General features: G+C 41.3%; 1 protein-coding gene across 1 annotated transcript in view; it reads right to left on the reverse strand.

Moving 5' to 3' along the window:
- CPB2 (carboxypeptidase B2) overlaps positions 1-5,775 on the reverse strand; it is a 30,747-nt gene extending 24,972 nt beyond the window's left edge. The window contains exons 1-2 of the mRNA XM_006118002.4: positions 5,617-5,775; positions 367-442 (exon numbers count right to left, since the gene is read on the reverse strand). Of these exons, the coding sequence (XP_006118064.2) occupies positions 367-442; positions 5,617-5,705 (165 nt within the window). The 5' untranslated portion in view covers positions 5,706-5,775. The remainder of the gene's footprint in view (positions 1-366; positions 443-5,616) is intronic.
- Positions 5,776-20,225: the final 14,450 nt, after the last annotated feature.

Here is a 20,225-nt window from a genome sequence, read left to right on the forward strand (position 1 = left end):
CAGTCCTTTGCGAGGGGGTCCTGGGAGTCAGAGAGTTAAAAACTTCATTAGCGTTTACCAATCATCATATGTCAGTTCTTCATCATCTTTGTTTTGTTGCTGCTATTATACAAAATCAATTTCATAATTCTACCATCAGGTGCTTACTATAATAAGAGAAAATGTTATCAGTCAACAGAATATGTTCTTTTCAATCAGTAGACATTAAAATGATGGAAATAAAGCATCTATTGCACTTGTGCACAGTTATATCTTATACTCTTCCATAAGACAATGAAAGGTTGGACTAAATCTTCCTCCCAATGGAATGATACTGGGGTACCTGAGAGCAGAATTTGGCCTAGAATTTACAGAGAAAAAAATTACCTCAAAGTTGGTGGTTAAATTCTGAAGGAATTCAACTTGTCTGTCTGATCGTGGGAGGGCCCACAAAACTTGATCACTGGAAAGAAAAAGACATTCAGAAAAAGCAAAGGCTTGAGTCTGTGCATGGAAACATTCAGTATCGTGCACGTCCGAGCACTCCAGCTCAGTCTCAACTGGTTTCTCTGACTTTGGTGCTAACGGAGCTGAAGGAGGTTCAGCAATGAAAATGCTGAGCCTGATTCTATCCCCGGCTTGGGGTCCTTTGCATTGCTGAAAAGCCCTTGGCTCTCCCAAAAAGGAAGGAACCCCCAATTAGGGAGAAGTTAAAGTAAACAGGTATTACACTGCTCTCCCATAGCCTGGGGGTTTGTGGTGCTTCAAAACCAACATAGCTTATTTCGGAGCAGCACAAGGCATGGTAAAGTACATCAGGGCTCATGTCTATCTGGTGCCAGGATTAGGAAACTGCCCCAGAGGATGGTGAGTGCAGCAGAAAAATTTGCCCTAAAAATATGCTCTTTCTTACCCAGTAAAAGTTCCCTAGCTCTCTTTTCTTTCTACTGCCCAATCCTGTCCATCTGCCCCTTCCTTTGCTTCCCTCCTCTCCCATCTACCTGCCTGCTGGTAGTTTAGAATCCTACATACTGCTGACCTGCTCCTCTCTCTCATTTTTTATCATTATTGATACTCACAGTTCTGCTTGAGACCCTTAGCCAGAGTGGCTAGCAAGCTGTTGTGCTGATTAGTGCCCTTGTTATTTAATTCAGCGTTAAGTATCCTTTCTCTGAGGCTACGTCTACACTACGAGTTTTCTCAGCAAAAAATATGTTAACAAGGGACTCATTTGCATGAGTTGCAATCTCATTTGCATATTTTCTGCCGATCTGTTTTATCACTAGGGTTTTTGCACAAAAACAAGCAGTGTGGATGTTTTCTTTTTGCGCAAAAACCCGTTTTCCCGCAAGATCCTTATGCTCCCAGAAAAGGAGGTTTATTGATCTTGTGGAAAAAGGGGGTTTTGCACAAAAAGAAAATGTCCACACTGCTTGTTTTTGCGCAAAAACTCTAGCAAAAAAACAGATCGGCAGAAAATATGCAAATGAGATTGCGACTCATGCAAACGAGTCCCTCATTAGCATATTTTTTGCCGAGAAAACTCGTAGTGTGGACGTAGCCTGCCCGAATCCCTCACCCAAATCAACAGAGCCCTGCAAGTTTACCCATATCCACTTTATATCCACGGGTATCCACATACACAGATTTTATATCCACACAGGGCTCTACAAATCAGTGCTTGGTCACCAACATAACGAGGGACTCAGAAGGAAAGCAAACCAGATGTATATCTGCTGGTTATTCCTTAACTCCCAATCAGCTTCAACCGCTACGTGAATGCAGTGGTGGTTTGAATGCTCGCTTACAGGGAGTTAGGAGAAGCTTGAAATAGTATCCATGTATCAGGGATGCCATAGATTGGCTGTCCTTAATAATGAGATTTACAGCCCTAAAGAGCGAGACAATGTGTTAGGTTATTACTTAAGACACAGATTCTCATCTTTGGACCTTGGTGACATCTATTAGTACAGCACTTAAGTGCTGGTTGGATTAAGTGAAAACAAACTTAATAGTTTGTTTTCAAATGTATACTACTTAATATTGCATATAAAACTCTTACATATCTTAATTCATACCAAAGTGTAGAGGGCACATGAGATGCAATGCAAAACAGTTGATTTTAATAAAAACAATTATTTGCCGGTTGGAACAAAACCCTGGATGGTTGGCAATCCCTGAGACATGCTTTACATTTTGAAACAGATTTTGCAAAGCCCACCATTTTTTGATCGACCATTTGCTTGTTCTTTGGGTGCAAACAGAATTTTTTTGACTGCCAACTATTCACATACACAATCATGCCCCATCCCGCATAACTTCCTCTATCCTCTTGCACATGCCTGGAACACGAGTCAATAGTCTCCATGGTTTCCTCAGTACACACATTTGGAAAGCAGCTTTCCAGCTCTAAGCCCTCTACCTGAGGCCCCGGATATATTGTCCTCTCTTACAGTGCCTGAGTGAAAATATTTTAAATCTTTATATATTCACGCAAAATGCATGGGAATCAGCTTAAGAATTGGGATGAGATTGAGATAGCGTGCTACTGAGTGAGCCTCACACTGTGGCTAGGTCTAGACTGTGGCATTTTTAGTGGAAAAAGCTATGCAAAATGCGCTGCACATTTTGCGTAGCTTTTTCCACTTTTTTTTTTTTTTTGGAAGAGGCTTTTCCACCATTTGGCCCCTGTCTAGACGGGGCCAAATGGTGGAAAAGCCTCCTCTTTCGGTGAAAAAAAGTGGAAGAGCAAACATGGTTCCTTGGACAAGGTGGGGATTTTGCAAGATAACAGTCTAGACGTAGCCTGAGTGACGGAGACTTGACATGTCTGGTGTATAGGTAGGAATGGGGAGCAAGGAGAAGAGCTGGTGCATGTCTGAGCGCCATTTCCATTTTTTTGGAGTGGAAGCAGTTGACCCAGAAACCCTATGGATTTGGTGACAGTGGGTGAAGCAAGCTGTTGGAGGATGACCGATGACACCATTTCAGAAAAATTGTCCTTAAAATGAAACAGACAGGGCCCTCAAAACATGCATTTTTAATCTATGGATCATGACTGCCACTGCTCATTGCTGTGACATTTCTAGCTGTGAACCTGACTGAGGCTAGCAAGTGAGCGATTGATCATTTCTGCTTTTATCTGTGTTCCACACAATCTCTGTTGTTTCTTGGTCAGAACCAACAATGTGCCAAGCTCCACCCCCCTTCACCATCGTATGACAGAGAGAGAATCAAACAGCAACTGGAGTTATAAAGCACTGGCGACCTGCCCACTTCTCAGAGCAAGTGCACTACACAGTTTGTAATCGGGGTTGTTTTGAAAAGGAGTTTGTCTCCGGATGTTGCTGTCTACAATGCTGGCTTTATGAAAGTTGCTTGAACTGGGCAGCTGCATTTGACTTCTTCATGTGGTTTCTATTGCTCACCTTAGTACAAAGTATTATAATGAAGTGACTATTGTATATTTATATCACTGTCTTTTGTTACATAGACTAAGAATGACTCAGCTGAGTGCTATAGGCATTAAATTAAGTTAATGGTGATTCTCCTGTAGCTTATGTTAGTGGGGCCTGTGCTTTTGGAACAAAAGGATCTGATTTCATGCCTTCTTGCTACTGTGAAATTTGAGATATCATGGTGTGCACGGAGACACTTGTGAAGTCTGACAGATTTGGAGGGCAGGAACTGAGAAGTCCTGTCCTAACCCTCTCTAGTTTGGCTTCTTTCCTTTGCCTGTAATTGAAACCTCTCTCACCAAAATTTGTAATATATCAGAGGCAGAAGTGTGAGGGTGGCAGCTGGTTCCCTGGGAGCGGGGCAGCAGACAGGAACTGGTGCATGTGGGGAGCTGGCTGCAGGTGTAGGTAACCATGTAACCAGTGAGTTTTTCAGTGCTTTTATGTTTAACTCAATTACCCGCGTTTAAACATCCTTAGTACAATGAAGGCTCTGGGCACTGTGGTAATACAAATAATAAATAAGAAAATAACAGATGGCAGGTGTTTGTTATGGCTTCTTGCTGGCAGCCATGAGTATCTTTAATCTCATCCAGTATGTGTCTTGCTTTTCTTCTCTACTCGTGGCTTGTATTTTTGACACATAAAATTATCAAAAACAGAAGCCATTAATAGTGAAGGAAAGCAAAAATTCCACAAGACTATTTCATGACACTGGAGAACAGCATTATGAATAATGGAGTCTGTTCCCTTCCATACATCTTGTAGGTCCTTTAATGCAGTCTCCCCTCCCTAAACAGTTCAGTGAAATGGACACATTCCCAGTGTTGACAGCTTTTACAATCTTTTCACAAGTCTTGCAAAATGTGTCATTTTTCTTAAAGGTCCATCTGCTGGAAACATGGTACAGTTACAGAGAAAAGCTGGTAAATGTGAACCCTAAATGTTCCAACACCAGTAATCAAATAAAAACAACCCAAAATGTATCCATTTTGAATTCCCATGGCTTCACAGCCAATTTCAATGTTATTAGGAGTCCAGACTCTTCGTTGTTGAACACTTGGGGTTGGCAATACTGCATTTCTGCTGACTAGGCCAAATTTTAATTATTCTGTTTAAACATTAAAAGACAATGTTTCAACAGTATAAACTGGTGTTAATTAATTAAGTTCTCCTGTGCACTTCCTTTCCTATTCATCCCATTGTGTGTAACTAGCGCTAACCTGTATGTAGGTAACCATTGCAAAATGTGATTACAACACAATGCAAGAAATCAGTATTGCGTTTAGGGTACAAGATTAGAAGTTAAGAGACATGGATCTAGCTTATCTTCCTAGTTCTACTGCTAAATTCTATTGTGAACATGACAATCAAATAATAAGAGTGTTGTGCAGTTTAATGCATTACAGTTTGTGTAGTGGTTTGGTATGTTCTAATGGTGGGTGCTATTTAATCATGATTATTGTGTTCATGGGTTTGCTTAGTATAGTTACACGTTGCATTATCTTTTTATCTCCACACATCTCAGTGTTTCAGGTTTTAAAACCAAGTGCATATTAGAAAATATAATCTTTTTAGCTGCTTTTGTTTCTAGCAGATGTTTTCATGTTTTTAATAGAGCTTTTTGGTTTCAGGCCATTTCTAAGGTTTATCAATAGGTAACAATAAAGCTGCTTCTAAGATGTCATACAAGGATGAAATGGTTATTCGAAAATGAATTACGGCAGGAAAAACAATAATAAAAACTCTTTTAGAAAGAAAACAGATGGTTAGCACTTTCAGAAATGGTTCCTATTTCTGCTTCAAGAAGTAATTCATTTAAGGCCTTGTTTTAAGGCAAATGAAGCAAATTATTTTTTCCCATTAAACTTAAGTATGCCATTTAACTGCATTCCAGAGCACTGCCTGAACAGAACTGATTTGCAGTTAGAACAAAAAGAATAGGTTTAATATGATTAAAAACATAAGATTTATGGTTACAAAGGAAATGTATATTAATTTGATTGCCTACGTCATCAATATATCATATTGACCTATACAACCAATTACAAATATAATAAATCACTTTAGATCTTTGTGTCAAATGGTTGCTTATACCAGTTGGAGATATTATGGTTCAGCCAGACAGCCTTCCATACCCTCACCCACTACAATATAAATAGCATCAGGAGCTTGTTACCTTTCAAAAGTGAAGACATGCTTCTGCTGAATGCAGATAGCGAGGGTGACAAATAGGAGGTAAAACTTCATCTCAACAGTATTTGCCATGAAATCAAGTGCAATTAGAGAAGCCAAGGATTCAGGACTCACACTATTGATTTAAAAAGCCATTATTTGAAGAGTGGTTAAAATTTAATATTGTCTCTCTTCTCCAGCCCTTCCTCCTGTGGTTGAGCCAATGTGACTTAATTCCTATGGGAAATTCGGTTAATATGGATGAAACAAATACTAGAAGGTTCCTGGTACATTTTAATCATTTTCATATCGATGAGTCACTTTTTCTTCTGAGCTTTAAATCATTTTATTGTGGCTACAAAACTCAGGACTAAACAAAAAAGCAGATTGATGCCTACGTCGTTGATGTTATTCTATACAGCATGCAGGAAATCATGGTCTAATGTGAAACAGAGAGGGTGCTCTCAGTCACAACACAGGCAGAGAGAGATCCATGTAACTCTCTCACTCTTCCAGACCAGGACTGGGACACGTCTCCCAAATATGCCTCTACCACAGCTGGCCTTGCCCACTTTAGGTGCTGTGTTGGCCAACACTAGCAGAGTAGGAACTATGGACCACTTGCACTACTGTGCACCTTACTATAGAGATTTTCCATTGCTGATCCCCAAAGTCTGGATTTTCCACTGGTGGAAGCTGGGTAGTGAATCAGACCCCAAAGATTTAGTCTTGTGATGGGAAGTACTAACTATTTTGCATAGGATTTCTCCTCTTACAATCCAGAAAGGCACAATGGTGCTTTCTGGTTTTAAACCCAATGAAACTGGGAGTGAAATATTCAGAAACAATAGTGCTTCATATGGAAATTTGGTCCCAAAACTTTTCCTGTTTCTCTCTTAATTGCTGCATACTTGGGGTAAGATAGATGATAATAAAGGGGTGGAGCACCTGAAGATCAAAAAGTTCCAGCAGAGGTCAGACTTCTGAGCTTTGTTCTTGGCTTTGCTACTGGTTTGCTGTATGATGTTGAACAGGTTATTTAACTACTCTGTGCCTTAGTTTGCCTGTATAAATACATATAATAATAATTACCTACCTCAAAGGAACAGTGTGATCCTTAATTTGTTAATGTTTTCAAAGCTCTTCAAGATCCTTAGATGAAAGCTGCTGTAGACAGTCACGGTTTTATTTAAAGGAAAACAGTTGAGTCTTTTCAACAAGTCATTTCTTACACGAGTCATAAGACAAATAATGGATCCCAACACAGTCAAAATTAAAATAAGTCAAAGGAAAAAAAAACTGTGTCAGTAAAAATACAGGAAACTTTAAAAAGACCCTGAATTACAAAAAAAAGGGCAAAACTGGATATAAGAAATACAAAATGATAACTAATAATAGAAGTGTCTCAGAGGGGTAGTTGTGTTAGTCTGTAACTTTAAAAAAACGAGTAGTCCTGTGGAAGTCTCTAAGGTGCCACAGGACTACATTTTTAATAATGAAAAGAACCACCTCACTGCCACCCACTACTGCTTAGATTTCGAAGTCCCTTTTTTATCTTTTCTAAACTTTGTACAAATACATTATCAACTTATAGTAAGTTACACAAACAGTTCTCAGATAAGGAAGCAGTGAGCCCTCTGCCACAGCATTTGATTTTTAAACCAATGGTTCAAGTGCTCCTCTGTCGCAAGAAAAGCTGCCCTAAAACTAGTGTTTTTATACCACTGTGAAACCAGAGTCCCTCACTGTACACACACAAACCTCACTCGGAAGTCACTCGCAGGCAGGCAAAAAAAGGAATTTGTTTCACAAAATTCACTTGACAATTGCATGTCTTGTTATTCTCTGCCAGTTAATGAAGGGCACTTCTGACCCCTTCTGGTCTTTTTGAGTGCACTCTCCTCAGGTTGCAGGCCTTGAGACATCTCTCTCTGGCTACATCTACACTGCTGCAGTTTTGTGGAAGAGGAGATGCAAACGAAGCGCTCATTTGCAAATCTCATGCTCTCATTTGCATTTTCTCTTCCAGTCCTTTTTGCAGGAGAGATTTTTATGATAAAAATGGCCCTGTGTAGCTGGGGCCATTTGTCAGAAACACCCCGTTTTGCACAAGATTCCTTATTCCTCAAAAAATGAGGTTTACAGGATCTTGTGCAAAACAGGATTTTTTCCGACAAATGACCCTGTCTACACAGGGCTTATCGTAAAAACCTCTTCTGCGAAAAGGATCGGAAGAGAATATGCAAATGCGAGATTTGCAAATGAGCACTCTATTTGCATTTCCTCTTCTGAAAAACTGCCGCAGTGTAGACGTAGCCTCTTGAGATACAATCATGCGATTCTTTTAGCCCTTGTCTATACTAAAAGGAAGATCGCCGCTGACCCGATCAATCTTCCGGTGTTTGATTTAGTGAGTCTAGTTAAGACTCACTAAATTGAACTCAGAAGGTATCCCTACAGGTATCCAGTACTCCTCCCACTGTGGGGACACCACAAAGCTTTGCTTAAGGTAAGACAAATCCAGCTGTGCAGTTGGAGTTGCATACCTTAAGCGGCGCTGCTGGGTCTAGCGTAGACCTGGCCTCACACTCAGAATCTGCCCTGGGCTTCAGTCTCCAGTGCTCAACTATTGGCTATGTCAGCAGGGCTGATACATCTTCAGAGACAGTGATTCTGTTCTCAGTGGGAGCAATGACAGTGATAGCCAGTAACCAGCCAGCTTTTGTAAAGCAAAGTATTATTTATTTAGAACCAAAGCATTTAAGAAAATATAGATCTTAAAAAATAACCCAGTCTATTGGCATATCTGCCTCTTCCTAAGCCTTGCCGACACCCAGATCTCTGAGGAAGACCCAGCTTCTATAAAACCCTTGTTTGTGTCTATCTCGGACAGCTGAGCTCCTCCTTTCTCTCCTGCAAAGGGCTTTTAAAACTGTTTTGTATCCTTTTAATCTATTAGCTCCCAGGCTGGCAAAACAAAGCTTGCATCTATCTTGGAGATATTATATAGGATCCCCATAGCTAATAGCTTTCCCCATTGTCTTTGAAGCATTTGAGATTGCTTGTCTAGATCTCTTGCATTGCTTTCCTGCTTACTCATCCAATAACTCTGTGTATTAAATCATATAATAAACATTCCACTAGCTTCATCTAGTTTTACAGTATGCCTCAGTAACGAGGCCACAGATAGCATTTGTAATATTGTTACATTACTCTGATCATATCAATAAAGGAAATCTGATCCATTCTGAGATTAATCTGCGACAAAGGCTGAGCCTTCATGCTCATTATTATAGAATCATAAAAATGTGAGGCTGGAAGGGCTCTCGAGAAGTAATCAAGTCTAGCACCCTACACTGAGGCAGGACCGAGTAAATCTAGACCATCCCTAATGGGTGTTTGTTCAACTTGTTTTTAAAAGCCTTCCCAGATGGGGATTCCAGCTCTGGAAGCCTATTCGAATACTTAACTATCTTTATACTGTTTTTCCTAAAATGTAATATAAATCTCCCCTGTTGCAGATTAGGTTCATTACTTCTTATCCTACCTCCAGTTGACACACAGAACAATTGATCATGTCCTCTTTAGAACTTTAATATATTTGAAGAGTGTTATCAAGTCCCCCCTCCCTCCTCTTTTCTCAAGACTTAACATGCCCAGTTTTTTAAAAATATTTCCTCATGCATCAGATTTTCGAAATCTTTTATCACGTATGTTGCTGTCCTCTGGAATTTCCAATTTATCATCATCTTTGCAGCAATATGGTGCCCAGACCTGGACACAATAAACCATCTGAGGCCTCACAAGTACCCCGCAGAATGGGACAGTTGCCTCACATCTTATGTCCTGTCAAAAGTCTCAGAGCAGTGTTAGTCTGCAACATTAAAAAAAATGGGTAGTTGTAGAAGTAGGTTTTATCTATGAACACTCATAATACTATCTACCTATATTTGTTAATCTCTAAGGTGTCACAGGACTACTTGTTTTTAATGTCCTGTTAATACATCTCAGAATGATATTCATCTTTTCCCTTTTAAGCAAAGGACCTGTCTTGCTCCCAGACTCTTTACATAACCTCTTCTTATTGCCTTTCATGTCCCTTGTAACTAAGTTTGTGTCTTAGCCTTTCTGATCTTATCCCAACATGGTCATGCAGTTTCTTTTGTTCTCCTTAGTAATTTGTCTATTTTCATTTTTGTTGGCTCCCTTTTTTATTTTCACTCAATTAAAGAGTTCCTGACAGAGCCATACTTTCCTACTTTTCCTTTATATTAGCATAATTTGTAATTGAGTGTTTAATATTGTCTCCTTGAGAAATTGATGGTTCTTCTGAACTCTTGTATCCCTTAGCTTTTCCTTCAGATGTGACATTACCCACCAGTTCTTTGAGGGTGAAAGCACCTTACACAGCACCCTTGCCTCAAAATAAGCTACGCAATTTACACTATGCAAATTGTGTAGCTTATTTTGAGGTTATTTTGAAATAATTTGGTACTCTCTACAAAATTTGGTGCTGTGAAATAAAGCCATGTCAAGTCCCTTAATCATTGTGGAATGCAGTTACAGGAATGCCAGAATAGCGTGCCCTTTATTTAAAAATATATTTTGAAATAATAGGCATATTTAAAGACATGGAATTGCTATTTCTGGATACTTCTGGTATCCCAAAATAGTCCCACTGTCCAGATGTAGCCAGAGTTTGTTAAAAGTTTCTTTTTTTGAACACCATTGTCCTTATTCTGCTGCTCGCATTCCTTGATTTAGAAAGGGGCTGAACATCTACAATTCTCACTAAAAATTAGGTCTTTTTAAAAATGCCTATCAGTTTAGAAATCTAACTTTAGGTTCTCAGGTTTGCAAATGTTGGCCAACATGTGAATTTAGCCCCGTGTGCAAAGCAGCTTATGTGTTGCAACACTCAGCATCACCATGCCTTTCTAGGTGCCTACAAAGTCACTGGGATTCACACAGCCTAAGCGAGGAGCTCAGACTCACTATACAATTTATGGAAGGAGATAGTTGCCTGATACTGGGATTTACCAAAACCAGCAGGCCCCCACCTTAGATAGCACAGAGTCTGGCTGAGTTTAGCCAATTCTGTGACTGTGCTGTGGCCCATGCTAGCAGCTCAGGATGCAGGAGTAAGACATAAGTTTGACCTGCTGGTTGCTAATGATATATCTATTAGAAAAACAAACATGAAGAGGCACAAGGGGAGCATGGCACTTATTATGGCAGCCACATTTATCGAATACTTCTCTTTTTTTTCATTAGCATATTCTTACCATTGTTGTTTTCCTGGGGGTAGCCTGTTATTTTTCAGCCGATCAGTGTTGAGAGCACCTGCAATGGTTGGTAATGGTGCCAGTGAATCCATCTGATTAAAACAAATCCCAAAGGCCAAACTAAACCCTGTTGTTATGCCTTGGGTTGTTTATATGCAGGTTAAATTGCTAAATGAATCCCTTGGATAATGTTTACAGATTCTTACCCTCTTCCCACCTTGGTATTATTATCGTCATCATCATCATCAGAGGGAAAAATAACTAGCTGTTCTCCATTTTATATGATGGAAAGGACAATGACTAAAGTCTAATTAAGATGCAATTAGTTTAACATCTCGTTATTATGAGTGCAGCAGAACAAAATTAGAACTCAATTTACAAATCTTCCTCTCAAATACATTCAGCCAGTAAGGCCACACCATCCTTCAGTTTTTCCAAAGCATATAATTGATAAATGTTTTCTCCTGGCACACCTCTGCACCTCATCTTTATTCATGACGCAGTTCATCTCCATAGGACACTGTGATCATTTACATACATGGGCAATGTCACCACCAACTTCTGTCATCTTATTGAGGGAAACAATTTTGCATCCTATCAAACCAATGAAGTAAGACGCTCTTGAGTGTCTCTTCCCCTTGGTCTCACACAGAAGTCAACTGGAGCGAAGCGGACAGGGCACTGCAGACAGGGGAGTTGAAGAGGGAGAGCAAAGCGACCCCACTGCCGAAGAGGCTACCCGGTGAGAGTATAAGCTGTGGTGTGAGTGTGAGTGCACCTGACTGTTTGAATTTTACAGTTTGAAGTGTGAATTGAGAGTCTGATTCCAGGTGAGTGCTAGCAGTTTCAGTTTCAGCTTCTGTGGCAGTTGGGACTGAGAGCCTGCCATTGTTCCCTTGATTGCCTCTGATTAGCCTCAGGCTCAGCCTTCCCCTGTGTGACTCAGAAGGGGGCAGGCCTGACCTAGGCAAGCAGGCTTTAAAAAGCCAGAGCAGTGCGACCAGGGGACTGCAGACGGGAGTTGAGCAGAGGGAGTGACTGATGGTGATGAAGACCCGAAGCGCTTGTGCCAGTACTTCTCCTGTCTCCTCCACCTGTGCCTGTATCCAGACAAGAGTCTACTACAGGCCACCTAGCCAGGTGGAAGAGGTGGATGAGGCCTTTTTTAAACAATTAACAAAACTATCCAAAGCCCAAGATTTGGTGGTGATGGGGGACTTCAACTATCCAGACATATGTTGGGAAACTAACACAGCGAGGCACAGGCTATCCAATAAGTTTCTGGACTGCATTGGAGACAACTTTCTGTTTCAGAAGGTTGAAAAAGCTACCAGAGGAGAAGCTGTTCTGGATTTGGTTTTAACAAATAGGGAGGAACTAGTTGAGAACTTGAAAGTGGAAGACAGTATAGGGGACAGTGATCATGAAATAATAGAGTTCATGATCTTAAAGAAAGGTAGAAGGGAGACCAGCACAATTGAGGTAATGGATTTCAGGAAGGCAGATTTTGATAAGCTCAGAGAACTTGTAGGTAAGGTCCCATGGGAAGCAAGACTGAAGGGAAAAACAACTGAGGAGAGTTGGAAGTATTTCAAAGGGACGTTGTTAAGGCCCCAAAAGCAAACAATTCCGCTGTGTAGGAAAGATAGAAAATACGGCAAAAGACCAGCTTGGCTTAACAAGGAGATCTTGCATGATCTCAAAATAAAAAAGGAGTCGTATAAAAAATGGAAACTAGGACAAATAACAAAGGATGAATATAGGCAAGCAACACGGGAATGCAGGGGCAAGATTAGAAAGGCAAAGGCACAAAATGAGATCAAACTAGCTACAGGCATAAAGGGAAACAAGAAGACCTTTTATAAATACATTAGAAGCAAGAGGAAGACCAAGGACAGGGTAGGCCCACTGCTTAGTGAGGAGGGAGAAGCAGTAACAGGGAACTTGGAAATGGCGGAGATGCTCAATGACTTCTTTGTTTCAGTCTTCACCGAGAAGTCTGGAGGTGTGCCTAACGTAGTGAATACAAGCAGAGAGAGGGTAAGTTTAGAAGATAGGATACACAAAGAACAAGTTAAAAATCACTTAGGAAAGTTAGATGTCAGCAAGTCACCAGGTCCTGATGAAATGCATCCCAGGATACTCAAGGAACTGATAGAGGAGGTATCTGAGCCTTTAGCTATGATCTTTGAAAAATCATGGCAGACAGGGGAGATTCCAGAAGACTGGAAAAGGGCAAATATTGTGCCCATCTATAAAAAGGGGAATAAGAACAACCCAGGAAACTACAGACCGGTCAGTTTAACGTCTGTCCCAGGGAAGATAATGGAGCAGGTAATTAAGGAAATCATATGCAAACACTTGGAAGGTAATAAAGTGATAGGGAATAGCCAGCATGGGTTTGTGAAGAACAAGTCATGCCAAACTAATCTGATAGCTTTCTTTGATAGGATAACGAGCCTTGTGGATAAGGGAGAAGCGGTAGATGTCATATACCTAGACTTTAGTAAGGCATTTGATACAGTCTCGCATGATATTCTTATTGATAAACTAGGCAAATATAACTTAGATAGGGCCACGATAAGGTGGGTGCATAATTGGCTGGATAACCGTAGTCAGAGAGTTGTTGTTAACGGTTCTAAATCCTGCTGGAAAGGGATAACAAGTGGAGTTCCTCAAGGGTCTGTTTTGGGACCCGTACTGTTCAATATCTTCATCAATGATGTAGATATTGGGATAGAGAGTACGCTTATTAAGTTTGCAAATACCAAACTGGGTGGGGTTGCAACTTCTTTGGAGGATAGGGACATAATTCAAAATGACCTTAGCAAGTTAGAGAAATGGTCAGAGGTAAACAGGATGAAGTTTAATAAAGAGAAATGCAAAGTGCTCCACTTAGGAAGGAACAATCAGTTCCATACATACAAGATGGGAAGCGACTGTCTAGGAAGGAGCATGGCGGAAAGGGATCTAGGGGTCATAGTGGACCACAAGTTGAATATGAGTCAAAAGTGTGATGCTGTTGCAAAAAAAGCAAATATGATTCTAGGTTGTATCAACAGGTGTGTTGTAAGCAAAACTCGTGAAGTCATTCTGCTGCTCTACCCTGCACTAGTTAGGCCTCAGCTGGAGTACTGTGTCCAGTTCTGGGCGCCACATTTCAAGAAAGATGTGGAGAAATTGGAAAGGGTACAGAGAAGAGCAACAAGAATGATTAAAGGTTTAGAGAACATGACCTATGAAGCCAGGCTTCATGAACTGGGCTTGTTTAGTTTGGAAAAAAGAAGATTAAGGGGGGACATGATGATAGCGGTTTTCAAATATCTAAAAGGGTGTCACAAGGAGGAAGGAGAAAATTTGTTCCTCTTGGTTTCTGAGGACAGGACAAGGAGTAATAGGCTTAAAGTGCAGCAGGGGAGGTTTAGATTGGACATTAGGAAAAAGTTCCTAACTGTCAGGGTGGTCAAATATTGGAATAAATTGCCAAGGGAGGTGGTGGAATCTCCCTCTCTGGAGATATTTAAGAACAGGTTAGATAGACATCTGTCAGGGATGGTGTAGACGGAGCTTGGTCCTGCCTTGAGGGCGGGGGGCTGGACTCGATAACCTCTCGAGGTCCCTTCCAGTCCTATGATTCTATGGACCAGGAATTAGATTTTACATTGGGTTGTCTGCTCCCAGTACCAAAAGCAGTTGTCAGCCATTAGCAATGTATCCTTGGAAGCAGCCCTTGTATATGCACTTTTAGATTTTCCTTCATCCTTGCTTCCCCTCTCCCCCCATTTTGATATTCTATATTTTTAGTTGAAAAAATAAATAGAATAATCAATAATAAGAGTAACAGCAAAAAGAGTTTTAATAGAAATACACATATATGTTACCATACCACTGTGGAACATGTGGACTCTCCTGTCTTCCATGGGGAGTGATAGAAGCCCTTCACTTGGGATTAAAATTAGCACCTGTCAACGTGCAATAATAGTGCCTTGTCCTTTAAGAAAGGAGAGCTCTGTCACATGACTGGGACATGGACAGTCACTTCTTATGGTTGGAGCAGGAGTCTGTAGTTAGAATCAGAGCCCAAGGGCAGAAGACGGACACAATGGCTAAAGCTGGAGTCAGGGGCCAGATCAGAACTGAGTTCAGAGCCCATAGTCAAAGTCAGAGCTCTGGATTTGGAACCAAGAATCAGAACAGTTACCTGGAGTAAATCAAGGCAGGGGCAGGGCATGGTCCTAGCAGAACTAGAAACAAGCAGACTCAGGAGCAGCCACTGAACTGCTGCTGCTGCTGCTGGGCTGAAGAGCTGGGCTGCTGACTCTTCCAGCTGATCAGGCAAATTGCACCCGTCAGGTTGCTTGAAAACTGGCTCTGTTGCAGGCCCAGATTCCTGACAAAATCATTAGGATTCCCCATGGTGTTTCTTCTTTCTACAAAGCTGAAATTTGGATTGAAACTAATGGAGAAAGGAGATACTGTCTTGGTTGATGCGGAGTCCTGGCTGGAAAGTTCCTCAAAAGGAAATAGACATTACGGATTAATTTGTTTAAAAGTTTCCCATTTTTGATGGCAGCTTTATTCCTGCTGGTGATAAAATACTGATACCCAGCTGCTACAGCAATGAGCATCTTAGAACTGCCATGGATACATAGTGTCTATTTGTTTGATCTTGCATTTAACCATTGCGTTCTTAGTACAGTAGACTTCCGATAATCCGGAACCTATGGGACTTAGGTGGTGCCAGATTATCAAATATGCCGGACTATCAGGAGGTACTATAAACTGGTTATATGTATACATTATATACTGTATATAAAGTGTTCTTAACCCTTTTTATTGTACATACTGTATACAGTATACTGTAATGTTTTAGTTTTTTAAGGCTTTTTTACCCTTTTTGCTCAGTTCAGCTGCTGCTGCTGCTGTTACCTTGTGACTCATTTTTTGCCGAAACTCACTCACTAGGCTCTTGCCATTTTGATGCCGGACTATCAGGAGTGCTGGACTATTGGATGCCGGACTATTGGAGTTTTACTGTACCTTTCCCAGACTTGAAGAGATCAGTGTAGCTCAAAAGCTAGTCTCTCTCAGCGACAGGAGTAGGTTCAATAATAGGTGTTACCTCACACCTTGTCTGTCTGATATTCTGGAGTCAACACAGTTACAACAACGCCATATAGATGCGCTGTAGACAGGTGGGTAGATACATGACATAGGTGCACACGAGTATTTGCATAAGTACATGACCACAACCACTAGTCAGATGGTTAGCAATCTAACTACCATCAGTTGCACTTTTATATCTGTTGAAGTTACATAGCTGGAGGGTAGGTTGGGGCAGCTTTCAAAAATGTAGCTCTGTGTTAGCAAGGCAGTATTGCTCACTAGGATGACAACATTTCAAGGTATCTTCAAAGGGACAAAATGTTTTTTAAAAGCAGTGCGGGGAGAATTTTAAAAGTTTTTTTTGTTAGATTGGACATTCTTCACAGCATGGTCTTTTTTGCCTTATGTACAAAATGTGCCTAGCACACTTTAGGCATAACCACAGTCTGAGTAAGCAAAAATAATACTATCAGCTTACATAGAGGACCACAGGGTTACAAAGCTCACACTCTTATGAAAAAAGAATAAAGGATTATCCTGCTAAATCTAAGGCACCAAAAGACTCCCAGAATCTTTCCCCAGGGAAGTACGCAGCATCTTTCACCAAGGAAGCAAGCTGACAGTATGCCTTGTCTCCTGAATAGAAGGTCATATCAAGCCTGGCTGTAAAAAACTGGAAGGACCTCAATCGAGCACTGCTGTATAACATATGAAAGTATCGAGTTAGGTAAGTCTAGAAAGCAAGTTTTGGCTTTGTTTTATATGTAACTATTTGTTTCCAATTGAAGCAAAAAGCCTTCCACAGAGTATGATAGTGAGGAAAGACCCACTCTGCTGGCAGGAATTGAAAAGTGGTTTGAAGTGGAAGGGTGGAGCCTCCTCAGGGACAGGAAGTATAAGAGGCAGGCCCAGTCACCAGAGAAAATAGATGCCTGAGCCCCAGCCATGCTCTGGCCAGGAAACTGCCTCCATTCCCAGGAAAATGGAGTGCTGGCTGGAGGCCTCACAGCCTCCCTGGCTGCAGTGAGGGTCCTCATCCACCTGGAGGCACAAGTCTGGAATTTCAGACCATGAGATACACCTAAAGCTGAGGAGCTCTCAGGACTACCACTTGCTAACTACCTGAAGACATTGAGGCCAACCAGTGGCTGCAGGTCTGAGTGAGGGGGAGTTTACAAAGGAGCTCAGGGTAATTAGATTACTTTCTGACTTTGGGGCTCCCTGCATTGTGGTTGGTGTGTTGCATTAGGATCCTTAGGATGCGTTACTGTAGCGGAGTCACTTAAGCTATTGGTGTAGAATTCTGGAACTTTTGAACACATTTTTTAAAGTTATGGGATACGTCCTTTAAGTACTACACATGGAATGAAAGCACAATATGGCCCATGTTGTATAAATTGCTCTAGTCAGCAGCACTGTCATCTTTACTTTGAATATTGCAGTATCTCTTAGAAATGGGCCCAAGCTCAGATCTGGATCTAGATTTGAATTACTCTGAAGTCTGAACATATTAGAAACCAGAATCTAATGTTCTGATTTGGCCCTGACATATGGACCACTGGTAAAGTTAATATCTGGACTCACATGTTACCAAACTTCAGCGTAGGAACAAAATGTTGCAGAACTATAGTTCTGGGTTGACAATCTATAATGTAAAGAGACGCATTGGTATGTCTATAGTAAAAACTAGCAACCATCCATCCAATTTGGTATTCTGTTTCTGAAAGAAGCCAGGACCAGATGATTTAGAGCAAGGTGTAAAATCTCTTTAATGCACCTAATTATGCTCTACTATACCATGGGGGGACATTTTTTCCTGACTCCATCTGGTGATCAGATTATGCCCTAAAGCATGCTGATTGAGCTGTTGTAATTTTCATTCTCGCTAGTGCAACTGCTGATGCTCTATTCTTATTCATATAAACGTCTAAGCCTTTTTGAATCATTCTAAATTATTAAAACTTGTGCACTGAAAATCAATCATGAAACAGTTTACAAAGCCCGCTTGCTTCAGCAGTAAGGACTAAAAGACAGCTGCTGTCTTTCAGGGGAGATACAAGAGCAGCAAGAAAGAGACAATGAAGAGTTCAGAATTTCTGTGCTATGCTCAAAATGCTGCAGAATGATTCCTTTGAGTAATGACTCAGAGCATCATTCAGGGCTGCATTTTTTAAACCATCAAAAGCACAACTTCAAACATCAAGGCTATCTGCAAAAAGTTAGTGAGGTTCCATTTTCTGTATGTGAAGGTGAAAATATTTTTTACATTTTTACAATAATGTAGCTATTCCAGATTTATTTTACATAGAAGATTAAAAAATTTTAGGGATAAAATATATGCTGGGTCATTTAACTATATTGCCCTGGAAAGGTAGTATTGTAGCCAATTGTACATTGACATATGCTACTTTTTTATTCAGGCGGTTTAAACATCCCGTGAAGGTCTTCTATGGCACTCCACGAGAGACCTTTGCACAGTGGTATAGTAACATACACATGTATTTCTATTAAAACGCCAGATACATGTACTGCCATCTAGTGGTTAGTTTGCTCTACTGCATTTTTAGTCATGGTAGCACTACAGAGCTGATAGCAAAGCATCGGAGTATCACAGGGCAGTCCGTGAGTGGCCTTGATGCACTTTTTGAGCTATGATGAATATAAATACCATCCTAAAGCCTTAGCTGCTATTTAATGGAACTTGGGAACACTTGCACAGAAATGTAAAGCACTGGGGAGCATGAAGGAGTGTGTCATGGATAAGGGCACAGAGGACAATAGGTCTTGTATACATACCGTACTGTAAAAGATTAACATTTGCACAAAATTTGTGCTCCTTTTTGGCACAAGTAGCAGAGCCAAACCAATTGGCGGGGACAGGCACTCCTTCAGTCAGGACGCTTGTGGGTGGTGGCTCTGGGGGGGACTAGCTACTAGCACTCTGATGGATGGCAGCTGGGCTATGCAGGCTTGTAGACCTGGGTTTGAAACCCAGGGTTCCCCACACCATGTTGCTGTACAAAGGAGTAAGCAGGGGATAAACTCTGATGATCATATAACAAATTATCAAGTTAAATAGAGAGATCAGTGAAAGAGTCTACACCTGCTGTGGTTTCTGCATGGACCAACTTACTTATTCCTCCTTCTGTGGGTCTATTGGAATTGTTACAGATGAGCCACCTTGTTCCATTCAATGGCTGATAGGACAGAAATGCACCCTATAGGAGGCATCTGTGCTTTGCCCCCACTGGAGTTTCCATAGAGACAGCCGTGGCTGAGTAGGTATAATAGGAGCTATCAAAGATAATCAAGTGGTAGAAATGTAGCCCTGTTAGTCTGGTGCAGCTGAAACAAAAAATAGGACTGTGTAGCACTTTAAAGACTAACAAGATGGTTTAATAGGGGATAAGCTTTCGTGGGCCAGACCCACTTCCTGAGACCAAGTAGTGGAAGAAAATTGTCACAACCATATGTACCAAAGGATACAATTAAAAAAAATGAACACATATGAAAAGGACAAATCAAATTTCAGAACAGAAGGGGGATGGAGGAGGGGGAAGGGGGGGGGAGGTAAATGTCTGTGAGCTAATGATATTAGAGGTGATCATTGGGGAAGCTATCTTTGTAACGGGTAAGATAGCGCCTTTATTCAAATTTGAGTGTAAAGTGTCGAATTTAAGCATGAATGACAGTTCAGAGGACTCTTTGCACTCAAATTTGAATAAAGGCGCTAATTTTCTGCCTCATTCAGCTTGGCCAACAGCCACCAGGGACCTGGGGGCAAGGTGTGTGGGGGGGGGGGACAGCTCTGTGTTCCCTTGAGTAGAAGGGACAGGGCCAAAGGCATTCAGCCCTTTTCACTTCCCAGAGCATGATGCTGGGTCCTCCCCTCACCACCATCTCTCAGAGCTGTGTGGTGTGGTAGAGCTGCACTCCTGTGGTGTTTCAAAGGGGCCTAGATCTCCCGGCTGCCACCACTGCTGTAACAGCAGTGACGATGGCTGGGAGCTAGTCCAGGCTCCTTTGAAATGTCAGGCCCCAGTGCAATTGCCCCCTCCCCCTTTGTCAGCAGGCCTGATCTCATTGGAAAAGTAAACTTTGCAGTAAAGTAGGAACAGGAGGCAACACTGGTTCATGAAACCTTAGACCCTCTGGTGTTCCCATCACAATGTTCTGGCTGGGGGATCATGGGTCCTGGATCAAAAGACAATGCTGCAAGCCA

Source organism: Pelodiscus sinensis, chromosome 1, assembly GCF_049634645.1.
Source record: "Pelodiscus sinensis isolate JC-2024 chromosome 1, ASM4963464v1, whole genome shotgun sequence".
NCBI lineage: Eukaryota > Metazoa > Chordata > Testudines > Trionychidae > Pelodiscus > Pelodiscus sinensis.